Here is a 22,189-nt window from a genome sequence, read left to right on the forward strand (position 1 = left end):
CATCTGTCTTTAGAACCTCCTCAAAATATATGCTTTTTGAGCTAAAATCTGCTTAACAGTGGCACAGGATGGAACAAATATGTTGAAACAAATTTAAAGAATTAAAAGCGCTCTAAAATGAGGCTTCTGTGGCTTGAAGTTAATCAGTAGTGTGCAGGTGTAGCAATGCATTCTGCACAGAAAAGGGAAGTCTGTCTTCTGTTTAATTGCAGAGCTGTGATGGCCATAGGGATTCTGTTCCTGGCTGTCTTGGACAAACCGGTTGTTAAATGATGTGAATGAAGTCATTGTTAGTACTGTTAGTCTTTGTTTCTTCCTCTTGCTCCCTCTGTTTTCTGTTTTCATCTCTACAAGTGTCATATAGCGTGTGAAACTTTTGAGTAACTATTAGAACTGAATGTGGAATATTAGCACTTAAAGATTGTGCACTGTGATAAAACTCTAATAGCTATTTCTTTCTAGAAAATGCTGGGGGTTTTGCTGAACTCAAATTTAAATTCAGGAAAAAGCAAAATACTAATTTCACTTTAATAAACTGCATGTTGAAAAGTAAATCTTAATGTTTTGGTTTCACATCCTAGTTCTATGAAGGTTATGGGCAGACTGAATGCACAGCTGGATGCTCACTGTCACTGCCTGGTGACTGGACAGCAGGTATGGTGTTCGACAGTCTGCCTGTCTATTAAATTTCAGGATGCTGTTAAAGGTCCCTGATGGCATTAGTCTTCAGCTTAAAGCTCTCATAAAACATAAGATTCTATTTTTCTTCAAGTGAAGTAAAATAATTTTGATGGGATCCCTTCAAGTTTCTACCCCTAAAGAACTAGGAAGGTTCAGTAATCCAAACTTTTAGTAGGCTTTGTTCTTTTAAGTTGAAGTGGATTTAGGAGATGGGAGGTCAGTATCAACCCTTGTCATTTTTACAGAACAGGAATCTACTGTGTATAAACACATTGCTGGAAATTTAAATGGCATTTTTTGGTGTTGGAACAAATAGTCTGCATTTGTCAGCTGCTACATTTCTAGCGCCCTACCTGAAATAAGACTGATAACTGAAACTATAGTGGGCCTTACACTACTTGTGTTCATAGAGTGAGGATCCCCATTATAAGAAAAAGAAATCCTGAGTACATGGTGCAACTTGTAACATTCTAGGGATATCTGAGAATCTGATTTTTCAGTTCCAGCAAAATTAAGCTATTACTGTACTGGTATTGGTGTCGTATATTATCAGAAATCAGTTTTCCATCTTTTTTACTTTAGCATGTAACCAGCTTCTTGTTTTAAGAACCTGACTTGAAAAGCAGTTCTAATGTTACTTTGCCTAATAGGTCATGTTGGAGCGCCCATGCCATGCAGCATCATCAAGCTTGTTGATGTACAAGAAATGAACTACTTGGCTGCCAAAGGAGAGGGTGAGGTAAGCAATTTCGGCAGGTCACTATAAGCCTCTTATGAAACCTTGGAAAATGTTTTTTTTTCTTCATGAAATAACAGCTCACTGTCTGAGCTTAGTACAAGTGCTAAACAAGGCTTGCTACCTAAAATCAAAAATGCCTGCATGCAATGTCAGCTAACAATTCACAGAAGCAAAGTAGGAATCGTGTATTGCAAGAAAAAGCTGCTTACTGTGGGGTAACAGATTACTATGTATTTATGACTGTATGGCTAACATGCCATCTTCCAGCTGTGGGAGAGCTGCGAAGCTACCTATCTCATACTGCATTTATCCTCCAGTAAAATGCTAGGGATCCTCCTCCTCTTCCCCTGTCCTGCGTCAGCAGTAGCAGTCATTTTTCTCCTTCTTGGTAGCTGGTGCAGTGCTGTGTTTTGACTTCCAGCCTGGGAACAGTGCTGGTGATACCGATGTTTTCGGTTGTTGCTAAGTGATGTTTACCCTGACCAAGGACTTTGTGAGGCTCATGCTCTGCCAGGGAGGAGGGGAAGCCGTGAGGAAGCAGAGATGGGGCGCCTGACCCAGGCTAGCCAAGGAGGTATTCCATAACACAGCATGTCATGCCTGGGGTGGGGGCTAACTGGGAGTTACCCAGAAGGACACGGGCTTCCGGGTGGGACTCGTTTCTTAGCTGGTGGTATTGTATTCTCTTCCTTTGTTATTTTCCCTTATCATTGTTGTCGGTGGTGGTAGCGGTGGTGATTTGTGTTGTACATTGGTTGCTGGACTGTTCTTGTCTCAACCCGTAGGAGTTGCACTCTTTCGATCCTCCTCCCCATTCCTCTGGGAGTGGGGAGGGGGAGAGCCCCGGGGGGGAGGGGGGAGCCTCAATTGCTCTCAGCCTGGCAGCACTCACTGGGAGTGAGTGAACAAGCTGTCTGGTTAGGGTTTAAACCATGACATCCCCCCACCCCAGCCAAGTGCTAGCAAACATGCTGATGTATGTAGCTTGTTACCTAGCTTGAGATGTGAGATGAGGAACTCTAAAGTGGCTGGAACACCATTAGGAGAAACGGAGCTAAAATGTCATGAAGGCTGCTAATGACTTGTGACAACTGCTTGTACATTCTTAACTATTTTCCTGCAGCTTGCACAAATTGAACATGTATGTCTTCAAATTGCACTCTGAGGACTCAGCTTCTGTGTGTAATGCTATATGCTGTCTCTTTCAGTATTCCCAAGTAAAATATATACAGCGTGAACTTTGTGTGTATACTTTGAACAGATATTCATGAAGTAATTTATTTTCCCCAAGCATTGAAAGCAAATTAACTGTGGTGTCTTTTACATGCTTTTGAGAGGTCTTGGGCAGCTGAGGAGTGAGAAAGGAATAAATAAAAAGTAGCTTAAGCAAGTCACTAATTTGTGACTGCAAACAATTTATAATCTTAATTGTTCTGGTTGTGGTTTCTATGAGACTAGAAGCAAGTCATTAGGCTTTAATTCCCAGAAATACTTAAGGATTTAGTTGGGCTTGGTGGTGGGAAAATGCTGGCAAGTGGAGAGCTATGTCAGGATTCTTTCCTGTATTGTATATGACCCCACGTTTACTATTCGATGATCCTATGTTCTATGTTTAGTCATTTTCTGCTTCACTTTAAATATGCTTCTAAAGCTTGGTCTGCTAGAGGAACTGAGTATAAATTCTTATCATGAGAAACAGTTATGTGTTTTTTAAAAAAAGACCCAAAACAGTCTTGCAAATTTGCTGTGTTAGGAGTTACTCTGGACTTGAATAAATATGGTAGTACCTTAATATATCAGATACCATCTTAGTCTTTCAGTCCTAACTTCCTCAGTGTGAACTATTCTGTATTTAACAAATTAAGTGTAACTTGTTTCACAGAACTGAAGCTCATAGCTATAGAATTGGCTCCCACTATCTTTGGCCAAAGTACATCTCCCTCCTCACTGTCTGTTCTTCAGCTGGATTAAGTACTCCTAGTCCTCCTTGCTGAGAGTAAGCTTTCGGTGTTCTCCATTCTGTCAGCCTTGCTTTTTGCTTTTACCAGTTATCCATGTTCAAGAAGGAAAAATTTGTGAATAGAAGTGTATATAATCACATGCAGATGAGATCTTAGTGCCAGTTAGCAGCAGACAAACAAATGGTTTGCTGTCTCTACTGGGAAAAGCTGTCATCTACTGCCATCCTGTGATTGTAGGAGCCATGGAAATTGAAACATTTGATCAGTCAGCCTTTGGCTTGACTGAGACACAAAGATCTCCTCTACTCATATCATTCCAGTTAAACTTTATCTTATAGCAGAAATGACTTGGTTCATAAACCATGACCTTGGTTTGATCACAAGTTTGGTGCTGTTTTGACAAGGTCATCAGAACCCTCACTAACACTCAGATTGCCCTCTTACTGACAACACCTCTGTTTGTTGTATTGTAGCTCACAAGTGTGCCTATGTTTTATGTTGAGGTAAACACTGAAAGTAGTCGAGATGAGTTTTATTAAGGATTGGTCTATTTCTTCTATGAACTGTGTAATTTCTTCTTCTGGTCTGAGAATTTATAATAGTGTCTGAAGATTCTTTAGCCACTTCCTTGCCTGTTTTATAATTTTACTAATCCCCCAGACTAATAATTGGCCTATATTTTATCCACCCCTATTGATATTTATTATCCAGTTAACTTTAAAACTGGATTTTCTCTCCCATTCTTCTAGGGTTGTTCTAGAGCCCTGATATTATGCCTCAGACCAGACCCTTCTCACTGTCTTCCTGCATCCACACATACCAAGCTGGTGTGATGGCTTGAATCCTTTGTTGCTTCTGAGGACTGCTCTGTAAAGGTTTCAGGGATTTTAGACTCTTGATTCACAAACAGTTGTGTGCAGTGGGCATCTTAAGCAAGACTGAAGCAAAACTTAATCTCGCATATATCTCTGTCTTCATTTATAAGGAGGTATTCTTATAGTCCTGCAGATCCTTAAATAACAAGGGTTCTGTTCTGTGTCCTACTCTCCACCGAAAAAAGGTTACACAACCTTGGCTGTTACAGTCAGAAAATACTTAAATCTGGCATCATCTCTGGATACTTCAGGCTCTACTCAATGCTCCTGATTAGTTGCTTTACTTCTATGTTCTCGTACTTACAAATGCTCTACTAATTGTTTTAATTTAGCTTGTAAGGTCTAACTTGATTCCTTGACAACCTCTTAACTTATAAACCTTTAATCTTTTTGGTCTTTTTTTTCATACTTTGTAAGCATACTTTCTGATCCTAATAATGCCCATGCCTCCAGAGAAGTTGTTCTTGGTTTTCTGTTGGGTATGGAAACCCAGGCAACCTTCAGGCCACAGAAATTGCAGGTTCCCATTATAGACAGGTCTTGAGTGCTCGAAGCCCTAAAGTATTAACTGCTTTACTTTGGGACAGCAAGCATGTAATTTGTTTGATATGCAATTTTTTATCACTAGTTTTAGCACAATAACACTGCTGCTTACCAAAGCTGAAACACGCATGCTACCAGGCTGAGGGGTAATATTTCTGGATTCAGCAGAATTTCTTCAGATAAATAAAAATTTCGTTTGATAAATTCAGATAGCAGCTATGAACACTGCTGCTAGACTAGAAGAGAACAGATGCTTCCAATTGCTTATTATACTTTATGCCAATGGAAAATGTTAGGTCTCCAAAAACCATGAGGAGAAATTTCTGTACTAATGCATAAACTTCACTTTGTGTTTTTAGCAGGGGTTATTTAGAACAACTGGAGAAAGCATTCATTGCAAGTAGTGTTTGCTAATCTCCCTTCATAGTATGTACACTAATAAATGGCTGTTTTCAGGTGTGTGTAAAAGGGCCAAATGTATTTCGTGGCTATTTGAAAGATCCAGAAAAAACAGCAGAAGCTCTGGACAAAGATGGCTGGCTTCATACAGGAGATATCGGGAAATGGCTACCAGTAAGTTAACTTTTATAGCTAAAATGTACTTCTGCAGTTATGAGCAGTGATTTGACTGAAAATATCTGGTATTGAACACAATGAATTAGGTGAAAGATAATGTGAGGAGGAAGACAATTACTGTTCTAGATAAATTTGTGTGCCTGGGGATTAAAGTGTTAGCAGTGCCAATCCTGAGGCTTTCTGTAGTTTAGGTTAGCTGATGCAAAGCCTGTTTACTTCTAATATCAGTCTGACAGTGCTCTGGCTCTAGCACTCTTTTACTGTACTAGTATGGCATGCTTAAACTGTGTAGATTGGTGTTTTCACTTGAAGTGCCTCTTCTGAGTGGAAGTTATGTCTGTCAACAGAATGGTACATTGAAGATCATTGACCGGAAAAAACACATATTTAAATTAGCCCAGGGAGAGTACATAGCACCAGAGAAGATAGAAAGTGTGTATCTGAGATGTGAAGCACTTGCTCAGGTGTTTGTCCATGGAGAGAGCTTGCAGGTAAGTATTATTTAGGTAATTAAAAATAAATTCAAGAAGAGACTACAGAAGAGTCATCTTTTCCTCATTCCTCCACCCCAGACTTCAGGACTGAAACCATAAATTTTTGACATTACACATTTAGTTCTTTTGACACATTTTTGTACTTTCGGCTCCAGCAGTTATATAGCATGTATCTGGATTTAATTTCAGACAGTAGTGAAGCTGGATTAATTTGGGTATTAAAGGCTGTTTGTAAGTAGCTAACAGCATGCAGGGGAAGGAGGAAAAAAACCAACAAAACCCCACAACACAAAAACATGAGGGTGGGGGGAGCCCCCCCCCACCACCAAAAAAACCTATCTAAATCCAAGATGTCCATGTTTTTACAAGTGTAAACTGAACTGTGTTTCTTAAGGAGAATAATTCTCTTAAATACAAATTCTGAACTGCACTCCTATGTTCAAGTAGCCGTAAGTTGCTGACTTTATAGCAGGATGAGAAATGCTGTCCAAAACCTAATGCTGAGTAGTATGAAAGGACTAGGAACTAAAGTGTTGACTTTGAAAGAAGAAAAGCTTGACAAAAATTCTTTTTTTTTTTAGGCCTTCTTAGTAGCCATTGTAATACCTGATCCTGAGAATTTGCGCAACTGGGCCAAGAAAAAGGGATTTGAAGGCTCATATGAAGAGCTATGCAGAAACAAGGTGAGTCATATCTAACTACAGTTAACTGTTCTGCACCAACTTTTTCAAGCTGTACAATGTATTCCTGTATCCACAGGAGCTTAAAAACTGTATTTTGGAAGACATGGTGAGGATTGGGAAAGAATCTGGTTTGAAGTCATTTGAACAGGTAAGATGCTTGTGAGTATGATTCTGTGACTCAAACACCCAATTCTTTAAACTTGTCAACACCAATATAATCTGGCTCTCCAGAAACTGCTTTTAATTTGCATCTGGGCTTTATGATGTCTGGGTAATTCTTTAATAGCTTTGTCTACTCCAAGGAATGCAGCTTGGCCAGTAACTGTTTACTTTCCAGGTCAAAGACATTGCCATGCACAGTGAAATGTTTTCTATTGAAAACGGCCTGCTGACACCAACACTGAAGGCGAAGAGACCAGAACTGCGAAAATATTTCCAGTCACAGATAAATGAACTCTATGCCAATGCCAAAATGTAACTGACAATGGAATGAGGGAAGTGGCACATGTCTGATGTCTACTGTTGGCCTTCGTATCTGTAATCTGACTACAGCAAACATAGGGAAGGAAACTGTGCAATCATTAACTTGTACAAAAATGGGTACTTGCCATAGGAACACTGAAGAAATGGAACACTGCCTTACTGTCAAGTTGTGTTGCATACTGTTTTTATGGTGACCTGCAATTTCCTAAAAGAGCCTTAACTATAAATGGTAACTATAAGTTATTTAAGACTTCCTTGGCCAAAAATGGGACTCTCCTTCACCAAGGAGCTAAGGTTTTCTTATTGCCAGCATGTTTGCTGTCTGCAGTGTATTTTGCAGTTAGCAATTCCACAAAGGATTTGGCAGGTTTGAAAATGCCTCTAAGTATCTTGCATCCTCAAAAGGATTACTTAATCTGTTCAAAAAGAAAAAGACAAAACCCCCAACCACCAAAAACCCAAACCTTTACAGTTGTATAGCTGGTATCACATCTTGCATTAGTCCTAATGTTAACTGGGGCAAAACATCTGAATGGGTTTTTCCTTCCCTTCTATATCTGCAGCCAGTTCCGAGATCTATTTTTATAAGGTAAAAGTCAGAACTTCACACAAAGGAAATTGATGAATGCAGGTTCCTCAGAGTAACTCTGCATATGATGGCTCTGCACTGAAAGTGTGGATGCAGTTAATTCAGCAAGTGTGGTCTTTGCTGCATGAACACAAATTCCAGAATAGTGCCAGCCTGGTAAATGAAAGATCCTAACTCTGGCAAGAACACTAGAGACTTATAAACAAAACCATTCAGGAGGCTGGCTATGCTAACAGTCAGGTAAACTGCACCTGTACTAGCCACTCATTTCCCTGTAATGAGCGTGTATTTAAAATGCATTTTAAAAATGTGCCAGGTCTGTAAGCAGAAGAGCTTCTGACATAACCTCTGTTTTCTGTGCTTTATGTATGAGCCACTGAGTATTCTTCACTGAATAGCAAAATAGATCAGGTAGAATGTTTTTGCCTGATGCTTTGCAGCAATTGGAAGTATTTATGTATGCCAACAGAATTGTGTGTTGGCACAGGCTAGGTATTTGTTCAGGGATAAAAACCTAATTCCAGATAAACTACAAAATAACTAGTTTTTGTTTGAGAAATCAGCAGAAATAAGCCTTATTAAAGCAGAAGTCTTTTACTATCCTTAACGGTTGGTTTTGCATTAGCATTCATTGCTGTTTTAAAAAAAACATGGATCTATGTAAAATACAAGCACAACAAGGTTTGCACTAAGATTTGTGTGTGATTGTAATGCACTACTCTGTAGCATAATTTCATACATGTGTGCAATTAAGGTACACAAATCAAAGTCAACTGTTAGAGCAGTAGTTTGTTACATTGGAATTCAAATGTTTGCTTAGTGTTGGCTATTTCTATGTTTTATAAAACCAAAACAATTTTCAAAACCAATGAAGGAAACCAAAATAAATATTTCTGCATTTCAACTTGGTCAAGTGTTTGTTTATCAAGGCACGATGCTGCTGACTAACAAGCCCGGGTTCACTGTGTAACTGACAAGCTGTAGAACTTCACTGCTACAAACATACTAAATGGAGGACAAATACTGATTGTTGACACTTTACTTCTGGAAAGTAACTTTCTGCTTTGGTCTGATATTTGTGTAGGCTTTTGGCCAGTGTCTGTAAGCAAGGGACTCTGTTGTATGTAACTTGCTCCATCAGGATTCCTAAGCACTAGAAGTCCTTTGTCTTCAGTATGGTTTCTGATGGTTAAGTAGCATTCTTATTATCAAAACTTCTGAGTGAAATGTGGAGTTTTCTGAAACTCTTAGGCTGGGAGGTAGTGGTTGTCCTTCCTGTGTTGTCATCATTCTTCCCCTTCCCCCTTCTATTGTGTGTCTGGCTTCAATCAAGGGTATGCTATGAAAGACTTCATGGGCAGATTTATCAGACCAAGGTATGTGAAGCATCACCGCCAAAGCAAGGTGTAGAGCACACTGTGAACACAGATGTTACTGTGAAATAATAAGCACACTTCTCTTCCTAGCCATGGTAAACTTTCTCCTTTTGAGTAATTTCATGTGTTCCTTTATTTCTTCCCTACTGAAGGAAATATAAACCCAATTTTTGTCACTTGGCAAGATAGCGATGTGTCCCCCCACCTCTCCTCAGGGACATGGCTAAGTGAGGGGTGGGAGCTGGATCAAGTTTTATTCTCGACTAGTTTCTTAACTGCTGCAAGGTTTTGACTTTGTTTAAATAGGCAGGTATGAAGTTGGAGATGGCTAGTGCATTGGCCTGGCTCTGTAATGCCACCTATGCACAGAAGAAAACAGGGTTTGGGTGGGTTAGGTGAATTCATGTGAACACTGACTCCACCTGTGCTGCTAGATGAGTTAAAAATAAAACCTTGGTATCTGGAATGGGGAAACACGACGCTACAGCACCTGTCAGGGCACGGTTTGGACTGAGCCGTGACCAGAGTGCAGGCAAACGTGTTACACGCAGGAACAAGCTGCTTCTGGCACCTCTGCCCCGGCTGCCGAGGGACCCCCACCGCCTCACCCCGACGCTTTCACCTGCCGCCAACCCGCACCGAGGCCCCACTGCAGCTTTCCCCTCGCCTCGGGGCACAACGTCCCTGCCACCTCCGCCACGGCGCCGCCGCCGCCGCCGCTTCCCCATTCACCTTCCGGTGCTGCCCCCGCTCATGGCGCCGCCCCTTCCCGCCAGAGGCGTGCCCGGTTCGAACCGCGGCGGGAAGGCGGCGGTGCCAGCGGCGGGTGGGTGCCCTGAGGGGGTCGGGCGGAGGGGCGCCCATGTCGGCAGGAGCCTCCCGCCGGGCGGTGGCGGTTGCGCGGGGCCGGGCTCCCGCTGTGGCCACCGACTGCTGTTTCCTGCTGCTGAGGCGGCGGGCCCGGCCGGGCGGGCTCTGGGCTGCTGGCGGTCGGGGACGGGGCCTGGTGTGCTCTGCCTGAGCGGATCGGCCCTAGGGAAGCAGAAGCGAAAGTATGAGCAGCGTTATACGCTAATGTGTTCGTTAAACACGTCTTGTTGCTCATTTAGACGTGCTGTGCCGGGTGTCGGGCTGGCCTAAGGAAGGGAGCTCTACTTGTGAAGTGAGTTATGCGTAATGCACCGAGTTAACAGCGATATCCCGTTCTCTCTCAGGTATTGAGACAGCAGATTCGTATCGGGGACAGTTTTTCAGTAGCTCTATCCTCAGCTGTATATTTAGCAGCATATACCCAATAGTGAAATGTCCTCAAGAAAGAAAATGAAGAGCAGTCATTCCAGCAAAATGTTAAAGGTAAGTTTTCCTAGCTTGAGCAGAATTGAGACAGTAAGTGGTTTAGTTTTACTGTGCTCTTACAGCCATCGTCTCTTGAGGTGGATGCACGGGTATTGATACAGGGCTCTGCGTGGGTGCTGGGAGCTCTGCACTGCAGTCCTTGCTCATGCAGGTTTGAGGTGAGAGGGATTTCCTTTTTTGCCTTTTTTTCATTTTTTTCCTTTATGACTAATACATCATCAGGCAGAACAGGCCACTGACTTTTAAACGGCCAAAAGTTTGAAAACGGTCTTGTAAAATTAAAGAGAACAGCTTATACAGGAAGTAGTTGATAGGTCGGTATTTGGTACCATAACTAAACTTGTGAGGCACTGCTAAGTGCTGGTAAAACTAAAAGCTCAGAAAGTCAGTGTTTTCTGTTTATAACTTCCCATCCTTGCACACACCCGTTAGTGATGAAATTCACTCACACACTTTGGATGCTAACGACACATCTACAACTATTTCATAAACTAGTGCCCGTCTCTACTTTCTGCTTTACAGAACTGCCTGTGCAATCCCTGATTTATAAATGCCACTTTCTATAGGAAGTTACGCCACTGCTTTTCAGGTTTTTAAAGTGAGAATAATTAAATTGGGAATTTATGTAATACAGAGATGAAAAAAAGAATATTTTAATGCCTGAAAAGAAAAAAGGCTGCAGATCATAGAAACTAGGTGTTAGACTGTTATAAGAGTTCTAAGCTTATACACTTAGCTTTATAAAATAAAGGGCACACTACAGTATAGTATCAAATAGTAGAATACATCAATTTTATATCATCACTTTTCCTAGAGGAAAAGAAACCCTATAGTCTGAGGAAGAAATACATACTTCAAATACTTTGTATCATGGCTCAGTAGTCAATATGGTCCTGGTTAAATGTATTTCTAGTCAAGCATTCTTGAAATTTATTGTCATATTTAATCTGTTTTACACTCAAAAACCTGGATGAACTAGCTATTAATTTCCTACCCATCCAGGAACGCAAACCCAACTCCCATCCTCGGAAATTACCTTCACTTGAGGAACCAGATGTCTCGATGATACAGAAGGTATCGCAAGGAAATCAGCTTGAGGAGCTTGATGATTCATTTGGTCAGTATTAACTTGAATGTCATTTAATGTACAGTTTTCATGAACCAACCAGATGGGCAAAATATTTTAATGCTTACCTAGGTAAATGTATTATTTCTTCGGCGGAGCAAATTATGGGCAGGAGAGACAGAGGGTTTTTTTGAGAGTGGTGTTCTTTTCTATCATTTAGGAAGTAACAAGAATAATGTTGTAATATGTGCAAGTAAAGTCTATGGAAAAATATTCTCTTCAAGTTTAATAATCTGAACGTTAGAATTTCCGCAATGTAACATTGCAACTGTATAAGAATTTACATTTAAAAATGAAAGATCAGTATCTTAAATTATTTATCCCTGTGTGAAGTCCTCAGTTATTAAATATAGATAGCTTTTATGTTACAAGGCCAATAATAAAAAAATTTGAAAAAACTCTGTAATTAGAAGCTACAGAGAAAATGCTGAGAGCTTTCGCAGCTGTAACGATTGTTTCTTCAAGGAAATTCCGGATAATATACATGCAGCTATTAGAAACAGCGCTGAAAATTAGCTACAAAAACCAGTATAGCAAAAGTGTTGTCATGAGAAAAGGGCTGGAAAATTAAATGCTCTTCTTTTTCTCTCTACTATGTCGTGTATTAGAACTATGAATAGAATGTCAACTAATGCTAATAATAGAATCATAGAATGGTTTGGTTTGGAAGAGACCTTAAAGGTCATCTAGTTCCAACCCCTCTGCCATGGGCAGGGATACTTTTCCAGTAGAACAGGTTGCTCAGTGTAAGGTAACACTAAATTTCTGTGGCAATGTGCTTGAAAAAAGAAATTGTACTATGGAAGACATAATAAAAACTTAAAGTGTTTGAACTTAAACAACGTTAGAACTTAAAGAAGTTCTGATGTATTTTGGTATCTACCTTCAAGATTTCTACACTTACCAATGTTCTGTAGCAGCTGTAACTGCTGCCTTACAACATCAGTAACGCAGCTAAAAAGATCCGTATTAAAAACAAAAGGTAAAATTTAGCAAGTAGTTGTTTAAGTGTGTAAAAGACTGATATGTGCCATAACAAAGAGAGACTTTAAGTAAACCGTGCAAAATACTTTGCTTGCTATGTGCCATGCATACCTACTGAGCTTTCCTGCACCTTTGGTTTCGGGTTGTAAGGAAATAGCAGGTGGGTGAGTATAGAAATTGTGAAGCTTTTCACAATATATATATCTTTCTAATCCTCAAAGAATGCTTTTAACGAGAGTTTCTTTGTATTACAATCAAACCATAAATACTCTAACTAAATGTTTAATGGCAGGCAGCACTAGCATGTCTGTACTCTTTGCCTGGACAGATGGGAACGGTTTTCACACAGCTCATTTTCTGTTCTTTATAGATCACCCTTTGCACAGTACTGCTCTGGATGCTTATGGAGAGGAACTTTCACAAAGCGAGTCACTTGGCCAGGTTTCAGAACCACAAAGGAAAAATACAGAAAGAAGGTCCGATGAAAAAAATCATTACCAGCATTTAGTTTAATCTTTCAATTTTGAGATTAAATGGGAAAAATGTTATGTTTGTCAGGTACTTTAACTTAAAATTTCCTAGATGAGAAGCAACACAGTAAGTAATGTTGGGAAATGTAGAAAAGTGAGAATAAATTAGTCTGCCTTCTGTAAGCAGTACATTGATTTAAGTACTTTCTGTATTTGTTTTTTTTAGTATGAAAAGATTTTCAAATACCTGTGTGAGGCATTGATCAGTTCTCTAAATGTTGGTGTCTAAGTTAAAAGATAGAAAAAAATAAAAATAAATAGAAACCAGTTAAATTCTATGCAACAAAGAAAATTATTTTTAAATATTTTAATGCAAATTTTAGTGCATTTCTCACTTGTTAAATCAAATTTGGTTTAAATCTGAAATAGTTCTGATTTGAATAAAATAGCAAGACAGTAACAGCGTTTGTATGGCGGGAGGATGTGTATTTTTCTTTATTACCAGCTCTGTTCCCCGCCAAGGAACCCTTCTCCATTCCTGCTAAAGTATCTTCACTAGTAATTCTGCCTCTGTTTTGAAGTTCCTGTTTAATACAACATGGCTTAGTTAGTGCTCAGTTAGCAATGGGTTTCTAAGTTGTCGCGAGGGTTGCTATTGAGGGATTAAGATTCTGCTCCCTGTATATGCCATTTGCAACTTCTTGTTGCAACTCTACTCTGGGGAGCACAAACTAAATGACATAGTGCTACAAAATATTCCCCAGAACACAAGGCTTTGTTGTGTAAGTGGTTGAAGATTGTTCTTTCTCAGTGTATAGTGGGTTTACATGTGGATGTTTTTCTTTTCCTAGTAAAGAAACACCTTGCTCAAAAACATCTGATGGTGATGTTCGGAAATGCAGCGCAGCTGATTCTGAGGATAAATCCCTTACAGACAATGTGGTACAGAAAAAGTTGCATGAGTATTATCAGTCAATTTAATTTTAGCTTGCTTCATGCCATGCTTGCATTGGAGGGCTGGAGGAAGAGGAAGACCTTTCATTCATTTCTTAGTACTGCCTTAGTACTTAATGATATCTGAAATAATTTATTCCTCAAGGTATTTCTGTGAGATGACCAGGTGAAATGCTTAAAGCTACAGTGATCATGTCAACAGGGAATATAACAACCTGTTGTTCCTGGATCCAGTAGCCTGTTCTGTTGCTCATTTAGGAATATGTTATTTTAAATAACTTTTTTCTATCTGGAATAGATGTTCTTAAGGAATGGTGTACAAATGGAATATAAATCCTTTGTATTTGTTCAGCATTGAAGTAAAACATATCTATGAGAGAATTGAATAGTGACAAAATTGATTTTTAATATATAGTAGAATAAAACAAAATCCACTCCTTTTTTTGTTTTTCCACACTCAGACCACAGTTTGTGTAAAATGTTTTTAGCCCACTTAGTTTTCAGGCACACAGAGGAAATTAACTGTCTGCAGGCTTGAGAAAGTAGGCCTATGACAAAAAAAGTTATGCAGTAGTTTGCTTAAAAGTTCTTTATGTATTGAAATTTCTTGGAATTGTTGAAAAGTGTGTTCTAAAGTTCAGTACAAGGTGTTAGTCTTTCATCAGTAAAGTACACCTATGCAGGACTCTGTAGAAATGCTGTTGGTGTCCCAAAATAGTCAGAGTAGAGAAAGGATTTGGACAGAATGTGGGTGAAAAGGAAAATGAGCAGGTGCTATTGATCAGAGAACTGTTAATCCTGGGTGATGGCTGTGCTGAACCGAGGGTCCCAATGCTCCTTAAGATGTTTCTAGTCCTACAGCACAGGCAGTGGCTGACATATCAGCTGGCCAGTGGGATCAGGCAGCTGCTGTCCTTCAGCATGGTGGTCACTGTGCTGAGATTGTGGTGAAATAGGCCTAGGTAAATGTTACTGAGCTTTCAGTCAGGAAATGTTTTCCTGTGTTCTGCCTAACTGCCGTCTCTCAGAATTTTAAGTGAATAAACCAATGGGTTTTCTGGAAATTAATCTACTTTTTCTATCACAGAAATCTCAGAATACTACTCAATTCCAGGCAAAAGAGAAGCAGCCTTCAGAGGAGAACACATCAGATCCTTCTGGTAAAGTAGACTTCAAAACACCTGTATAGCTTTTTCTTATTCAAGATGAATGCTTTTCCATAACACAATGGTTTTAGTTTCTGGCATGTAGCAACATACTGCTTCTAGAAATGGGAGAGTTTAGTTTCAGGTTTGGAACAGACACTCATTAGCAATGGTTAAATTGAGGGTCTGGTGTGCCACACAGATTCCCATGGTTTGCATCTCTGCAATTGCCTGGACTTACTCTCTTAGGGGTAAATCATAGGTGTGCATCATCAGTCATACTCAGCTTGGCTCCCTTTGGAGTGAAGTCTGGCCCATGGATGTGGAACTGTAAGACACGTCAGTACATCCCTTAGTCTGTAAGCCTGGAGCACCAGCTGTGGGGCAGAACCTGGAGTGCCCCTGACTTTGTGTGTCGGCACAGCTGTTGGTATAAAGACCTTTGAGGTAGGGAACATCAAGAGTGGCATTTTTCAGCAGAGAGAGACTTTCTCGGGTGTCATCTTGCTTCCTTTGAACAGTATCCCGTCACATTCAAGTACTAGATTTACATTTGGGAGTGTGTGAAGAAACACAGTTTAACTTTTTGTGGAATTAGTTAATAACACTACTGCAAAGGTTAAAAAAAACAATTATATATAGGGGTTTTTTGAAGCATACATGGTATTAATACAAAATGTATACAAATATAACAACTCATGATTCTTTTGAGTAATGCAGGTTTATCAAACTCAGGCTAATAGTTTTTACAGCACAAACAGTTGTATCTATCTACCCTGTGTAGTTTATCAGTTGGTTTAATAACGTGCTCCTGGACTTGCTTGGAATGATGAATAGAAAGTTCTTTATGATTGATCATCCAAATCTGAAGTATTCACAAATAACTGTATCATAATTGTTCAGCCAAAGAAAGATATGTTCCTCTTTTATTAAAATATTCCTAACTTTTAGATGGCTATTTTAATAGTGAGCACAATCACTTTTCCATTATATTATAATGTGTTCCTAAATTGTGCAATACTTGTCTTTATTCTGTGGTTTCAGTGGATAGTCCATGTTCTGTACAGGTTTGGTGTCCCAAAGAGGTGAAGAGATCTCCTAGAGATATTACAGAATTGGATGTTGTTCTGACTGAATTTGAGAAGATAACAGCAAATTACAGGTAAATATTCTGCTTTCCTATGGCTGAATACTCAAAAGTGTTAAAAACAAATTATCTGTGTTTTGCTAATAGGCTGTCCTTCAGGGGATGCACTCTTGAATGGTTACATGCTGATGGTATTTTAATGATTATTAGGTTTCTGTGATACAAATATTTTTTGTATGTGATCTTGAGGTGGTCTCTAGGGATTCGGTATTTTTCCAAACATAAGAACAACACATTTCAGCTGATGTTTTTCAGTGTAGAAAATTAAGCTATTGCTAGTACATGGAAGATCTCCAGTAACCTGTGCTACTAGCTGCTTAACTCTGGGTTTTATTCATTACTCCAAGGATGAGATTTCTCCTTTACTAAACCAAATGGTTTGTGTTTTGTCTCTCTGACTTCTCCAGACAAAGCACAGAATCAGACATTTGCAGAAAAGCTATCAATAGCTTCTGCGCTGCCTTCAAGGACGAAATCACTGATCTTGTAAGTGCATCGTAAATAAAATCAATTGTGTGGTAGCGATTATAGAGATATATATTACACTGGAGTCAAAATGCTTATGGTTTTATATTGTCCTTTACATATTTATTTTATGATACTTTAAATGTTCTAATCTCTTGTCAGGATGAATGCTTTGAATACAGTTTGTTGGTGTGCAGGTTGTGATTTGCTGCCTCTGTGCTGGCTTTCATGAGAATTGCCTTTAGGCACAGCATTGCTCTCACTGATTCAGTAGAATGGTTTGGGTTGGAAGGGACCTTAAAGATCATCCAGTTCCAACCCCCTTGCTATGGGCAGGGACACCTTCCACTACACCAGGTTGCTCAAAGCCCCATCCAGCATGGCCTGTAAGTACATTGCAAAGTTGTCAGTTTTTGAGAATAGGGAAGCATCTAATAATCCTGTTTGACATCTATAAAGCTTTATCTAGTAAAACTGGAGAGCTGCATAATTTGACTGATCAGTTCTGCCAAACACTGGGCTCACAGATTAGTTTTTAAAGGTTGGTGATTTAATGGTTGTATTGTGTCTCAGTGACTCTTGTCTAGAGGCCTGGCTAAGGTCTCTGACAGGAAAAATTGCCCTTTTTTAATTAACACTTTGAACCTAACTGTAAAAAAGATGATTAGCTTGGAGGACTAACATTTCTTCTCACTAATAAACATGAATAAATAAACTCAGAACTTTGTAGGAGTTATGAGAAGTATAATGGATAAGTACTAAAACTACCAAGTGATTCATTAAAATGAGCAGGTTCTAAAACTGCTAGATTTACACATTTATATATAAAGTTATATAAAAATTAAGCTAGGTAGTACTCCACTAATTGGTACAAGGAGTATTACTTGCACTGACTGGTGCAAGATGATTTATTTTGTGCATGAGTCTTCCTCTGGCATGAGGAGGGGAAAGAACTGATACACAACTGACATTTGTAATCTTCATTTGAAACAGCGCTGGGGATTTTTAATCACCTATTTATGTCATTTCAAAGTAGTTCTTGCAACTCTGTTTTTATGAGGATAAAGATGAAATAAAGATCCATAGTCAGTCTGTAATTCTTCTTTTCCTCTGTAGATAGTGGAAGTCCAGAAATTCGAGAATATGAAGAAAAAAAATGCCAAGGTAAATGCATATCCATCACTAGATTGTACAGCATACAGGGATGAGCACTGAAATTTTGAGAAGTTGACCAGAAGGAATAAAATAATTTGCCAAAGCAGTGTACTGTACTGCAGAATCAATTGCACAAATAGAGGATATGGAACCTATCCTGGTTTCACCTGGGACAGAGTTGATTTTCTTCCTAGTAGCTGGTGCAGTGCTGTGTTTTGGCTTTAGTCTGAGAACAGCGCTGATAATGCACCAGTGTTTTAGTTGTTGCTCAGTAGCACTTGCTCTGATCAAGGACTTCTCAGTCTCATGCTCTGCCGGGGAGGAGGGAAAGCCAGGAGGAAGCAGAGACAGGACACCTGACCCAAACTAGCCAAAGGGGCACGTCCCGTACCACGTCATCCCCAGTGTATAAACTGGAGGCAGTTACCCGGAAGGCCCAGATCACTGCTTGGGTTGGGCTGGGTATCCGTTGGTGGGTAGTGAGCAGTTGTGTTGTACATCACTTGTTTGTTGTGTTGTTTTGTTTTGTTTTTTTTTGGGGGGGGGCTATTCCTTCCTCTCTCTATTTCCTATTATATTTATTATTAATAACAAATTATTAAAATGTCCTTGCTCAACCCATGGGTTTTACCTTTTTTCCAATTTTCCTCCCCATCCCACTGGGGCAGAGGGTGGAGTGAGCAATTGGCTCAGGTGTGGTACTTAGTTCCTGCTGGGCTTAAACCACAACAGACCCACCAGAGGCTTTTTGGAAAAGATCTGAGTAAATACAATGGATTGGAAACTCCATACGTATACTGCTATAGTGGTGTAAAAAGAGGTGTCTATGATTGTGAGTTGTTCCTTTTCATGAATAATTAATGAAATTAATGATGGTGAAGCCTCTGGAGAGCCAATTAAATATTGAGAGCTAACCTCCAAGAAATATAGATGTTCAGAGGAAGGCAGTTCCTCTGTTCATTCAGAGCGAGTAGGAACTGACTGAACATGTGACGGGGGAACAACAACATGAGGAGGAACTAGTGTCAGAGCAGAGAAAGGTTGCAGTGGTTTCATCAGGAGAGAGGTGACTGCCTTACCATAGCAGGTTGAGCACTGTCTGTTGGAGGTTTTCTGCCCAGATTAACATCTTGTGCCAACTTTTCAATGACAAAATAGTTTTTAACAAGTAAAGTCAACAAAAACCTTATTCTGGGCGGTAGCAATTAATGTGCTAAAGTCTAGCTAGTTGGAGGTGATATGGTAAACTACTGGGCATATAAAATGAAAACCTTAATATACATCTGGCATTCACAGCCACTCAGAGTTAATCTTATTTTGCCTCTTGTACATCTCTTTAAAATCAGATTTTTAGTTGCTAAATTTACATTTATGATTTGTTTTGGTTTAAGTTGGATGTTGTATTAATGAAAGCTTAACTATACTTAGTTCCTTGGTTATGGCAGCCATACATTCTTATTAGTCTGCATTTTTAAGACAGAAACAAACAAAACCTTGGTAGAATTGGTCATCTTTGGGTTCAAAATGTCAGAAACTCCTTTTGTATGCTTGTAGATCCAGTGTTCCTTAAGAGAAATTTTGGATGCAGACGAGAGTTTGACGTTTTAAAGAGCTTGGAAGTGTTTAAAATAGAAATGTATAGTATGGCAGTTTATAAGGTTTGGTATCTGGGAATATTCAGCACCAAGAATCAGAAGCATAAAACTTCAAAGGAAAAAAGTCAACAAAATTGAAGTTATTTGCCTTTGAAGTTACAACACCATTTCAAAGATTTTTCTCACTGTTTGCTTCAGGTATTAACAGACATGAGAAAGAAAAGGCAGCAACTCTTTCAACTTGGACAAGAGCAATTTGGGTATGTTTCTGAGGCCCAGGAGTAGCCTGAAGAACTTAAGAAGTCTGCTATTTTGTAACCCAGAAGCGAAAGTAATGGGTTTTTTGTTCTTTCATATTATTTTGATGAAACTCTACTCTTGGATTGCTTTGTTTTTGCAAAAGCTCAGGATAACCTGATACAACTCAGGACAGTCATTCCTACAAGTTCCCTTTGGTAACTGGTTACTGGGATGGTATTTCAGACCGTATAATCATAAGAAAAACACAAACATTACAATTTGAATCATAAATTTACAAAGGTAATACCGAGGGCTCTTTTTTGGTTTTGAGCTGGGAGAATGTGTTTCACCTTTGCAATTTGGCAGGGATGCCTCTGGGTACATGGTTTACTTCCATCTCATGTGGCCACACAATTCCTTCTCTAACTCGGCATTAATCTTAAGTATCATCCAGATGTGCAACACAAAAGTTAAGTTCTTTGGAAGAACCACTGGACTGCCACATAACCCGTTTGTTAGTTGTGGCAAGGTTTATACCAAAGCTATCTGGAGCACACGCACTGTAAGTCAACTCTGTGGGGAACCACTGCCTTGGATCCACAAAGGCAGATTAAAGCCCCTTTCTCTATGGCCATGAGAGCCTGTCTGTGTTTTCTTTGGAGTACTATGGATAAACTTCACTCGAGGAACACATTAAAGGCATCCCTCAGGGTTTAAACCCCCTCACAGGCTGACACTGTCTTCGCATCTTTTTATTTGTTGCCTTTTAATCCTTTGATCACCTGAAAAAAGGTTTTTTGCTGCAACACTGTTAAATGACTGCTGCTGTTGCTTGTGGAGTGCAGTTTTAATGGATTGCGCCTTCCCTTTTACTTAGGCAAAGGTGCATGTACTTGGGGCTCCTGAGTATGCTTCAGCATAAGCACCCAACAAAACACCTCAGCCTGCAAGCAGGTGTGTGTGGAACATCAGGTACTTCACTTGAAAAAAACTCAAGTGCTTTAGAGAGAGTGGCTATATTGTCAGACTCAGAAATGAGATTTGGGAAAAAGGTTTGTGTCTTGTGTGGATTTGGACTCATGCTGTCATTTAAAGACTAAGCTGGTTGGTCTAGTTAAACACTATGTTACACTAACCTATGTTTTGTATTTTGACCCACCTTTCCCTGGAATCTTCAGAGGAAATATGTTCATAAGTTACTCATGAAATAAATATGCAGATGTAATAATCAAAGCCTTGATCTTTTTCAGAGTGGAGCCACAACTGATACGCCTACAAACAGAATATGCTGAGGTACAGGAAAGGCAATCTGCCTTGAGGCAAGCAACTGAATTACTTACTCATTTAAAGGAGCTACAGCAAGACTGTTTGGATTATAGAGAAGAAAATCCAACAGAAAAAGTGGTTGTAAGTACATATTTTGTGTGTGTTCCTGAACCGTTCTGGATCAGCCCTCCTGCCCTTTTTTTTTCCTAGACTGATGGGCATTTCTATTAATGTTTAACTTACTTACATTAAATAGCAGTATTTTGTTAATTGTCTTTGTGGGAGCAACTTGAGGATCACTGCTGCAACTGTACTGTGGTATCTCATTCATTTTTTTTGGCCCCATGTTAGAAACTAAAGTATTTCAGAGGATTCTGCTAGCTTGTTGTCTGTGTCCAGGAATTCAAAGGACACAGAAGCATAGCAGCTGTCCTCAGGTTTTAACATTTTTTATAGAAATCAAAGAACAATTAACAGTGAGAAACAAGTAATCAATTCCTTTTATTGTTACTGATCAAAGGTGGGAAATGCTCTGGTATTTACATGTGTGTTCTGTAAGGTGTTTAATTATAAAGACAGTAACTTCTCATGTAGTCTTGGCACTCCTGTCACCATGGCTTATGACTTGGTGGTGTTTTCTGTTGACAGCACTCAATGCCTGTCTGTGTAAGGGAGATCCTCCCGTTTCAGAAGCCTCTCTAATGTTGGCTGTTTTACACTTTCAGAAATCACCTTGCACCATTTCAGATAGAGGAAAAATAAATACAGATCTGTAAGTGATTTTTCCAAGAGTTAAAAAGATTGCCTTTTAATTTTATTTCCTTATCAACAGTATGGAACTTCCAGCCTCCCTGCTCTTCTGGTGGAGTCACGGAGAATTCTAGGAGCAGAAAAACACTTTCAGAATATTAATGTGAAACTGGAAGAGGCTCTGGCTGTACAAAGAGAGAAGTTATCAGAGAAACATTAAGTGTTTTTTAATAGACTTTTTGACATTTGCACATAACAGTTACTACAATGGTCAGTGCTTAAAGCTTGTTTAATCATTGCTGCTCTATGTTGCTTCAGTGTTTAAAAGAAATCAGTGACTTAACCAGAGGTTTTATCTTTCTATAGTTAAATAGTCTGTGTGAGAACGTACTCAGGATGGCAGTGAAATTAATGAAACAGGTATTCCAGTTAAAGTAGTAAAATTCTTATGTGCTCTGTGAACAATGTTGGGTATTAATCTTGGGCTTTTAAAGTAATGTGATCTTGAAAGCAATATGTATTTTTAAATGAGAAGA

General features: G+C 39.4%; 2 protein-coding genes across 5 annotated transcripts in view; both read left to right on the forward strand.

The window, feature by feature from the left end:
* Positions 1–8,528, forward strand: part of ACSL1 (acyl-CoA synthetase long chain family member 1) — a 38,384-nt gene extending 29,856 nt beyond the window's left edge. For all 3 annotated transcript variants that reach the window (XM_057420364.1, XM_057420363.1, XM_057420365.1), the window contains 7 exons: positions 582–654; positions 1,332–1,420; positions 5,256–5,372; positions 5,723–5,866; positions 6,451–6,552; positions 6,629–6,700; positions 6,890–8,528. In XM_057420364.1, the coding sequence (XP_057276347.1) occupies positions 582–654; positions 1,332–1,420; positions 5,256–5,372; positions 5,723–5,866; positions 6,451–6,552; positions 6,629–6,700; positions 6,890–7,030 (738 nt within the window). In that variant the 3' untranslated portion in view covers positions 7,031–8,528. The remainder of the gene's footprint in view (positions 1–581; positions 655–1,331; positions 1,421–5,255; positions 5,373–5,722; positions 5,867–6,450; positions 6,553–6,628; positions 6,701–6,889) is intronic.
* Positions 8,529–9,710: 1,182 nt separating this feature from the next.
* Positions 9,711–22,163, forward strand: CENPU (centromere protein U). 2 transcript variants are annotated; one of them, XM_057420372.1, is made up of 12 exons: positions 9,711–9,826; positions 10,215–10,353; positions 11,323–11,473; positions 12,837–12,942; positions 13,788–13,878; positions 14,978–15,050; positions 16,080–16,197; positions 16,590–16,668; positions 17,764–17,811; positions 19,596–19,657; positions 20,888–21,044; positions 21,736–22,163. In XM_057420372.1, exons 2-12 carry the CDS (start codon positions 10,303–10,305, stop codon positions 21,871–21,873), a joined length of 1,074 nt encoding a protein of 357 aa, XP_057276355.1. In that variant the 5' UTR covers positions 9,711–9,826; positions 10,215–10,302; the 3' UTR covers positions 21,874–22,163. The 2 variants fall into 2 exon arrangements, with proteins under 2 accessions (XP_057276355.1, XP_057276354.1); XM_057420371.1 differs by lacking the exons at positions 9,711–9,826; positions 10,215–10,353 and having other exon boundaries at positions 11,325–11,473; positions 13,788–13,875.
* The last annotated feature ends 26 nt before the right edge of the window (positions 22,164–22,189 follow it).

Source organism: Pezoporus wallicus, unplaced genomic scaffold (assembly GCF_028554395.1).
Source record: "Pezoporus wallicus isolate ANWC-B61680 ecotype Strahan unplaced genomic scaffold, APGP_CSIRO_Pwel_v1 contig_5552, whole genome shotgun sequence".
Lineage (NCBI taxonomy): Eukaryota > Metazoa > Chordata > Aves > Psittaciformes > Psittacidae > Pezoporus > Pezoporus wallicus.

Coding starts and splice junctions, on each gene's coding strand:
- CENPU (XM_057420372.1), top strand. CDS start 10,303: ATGTCCTCAAGAAAGAAAATGAAGAGCAGTCATTCCAGCAAAATGTTA. Junction 16,198..16,589: donor AAGATAACAGCAAATTACAG/GTAAATATTCTG, acceptor TGACTTCTCCAG/ACAAAGCACAGAATCAGACA. Junction 21,045..21,735: donor ATCCAACAGAAAAAGTGGTT/GTAAGTACATAT, acceptor CCTTATCAACAG/TATGGAACTTCCAGCCTCCC.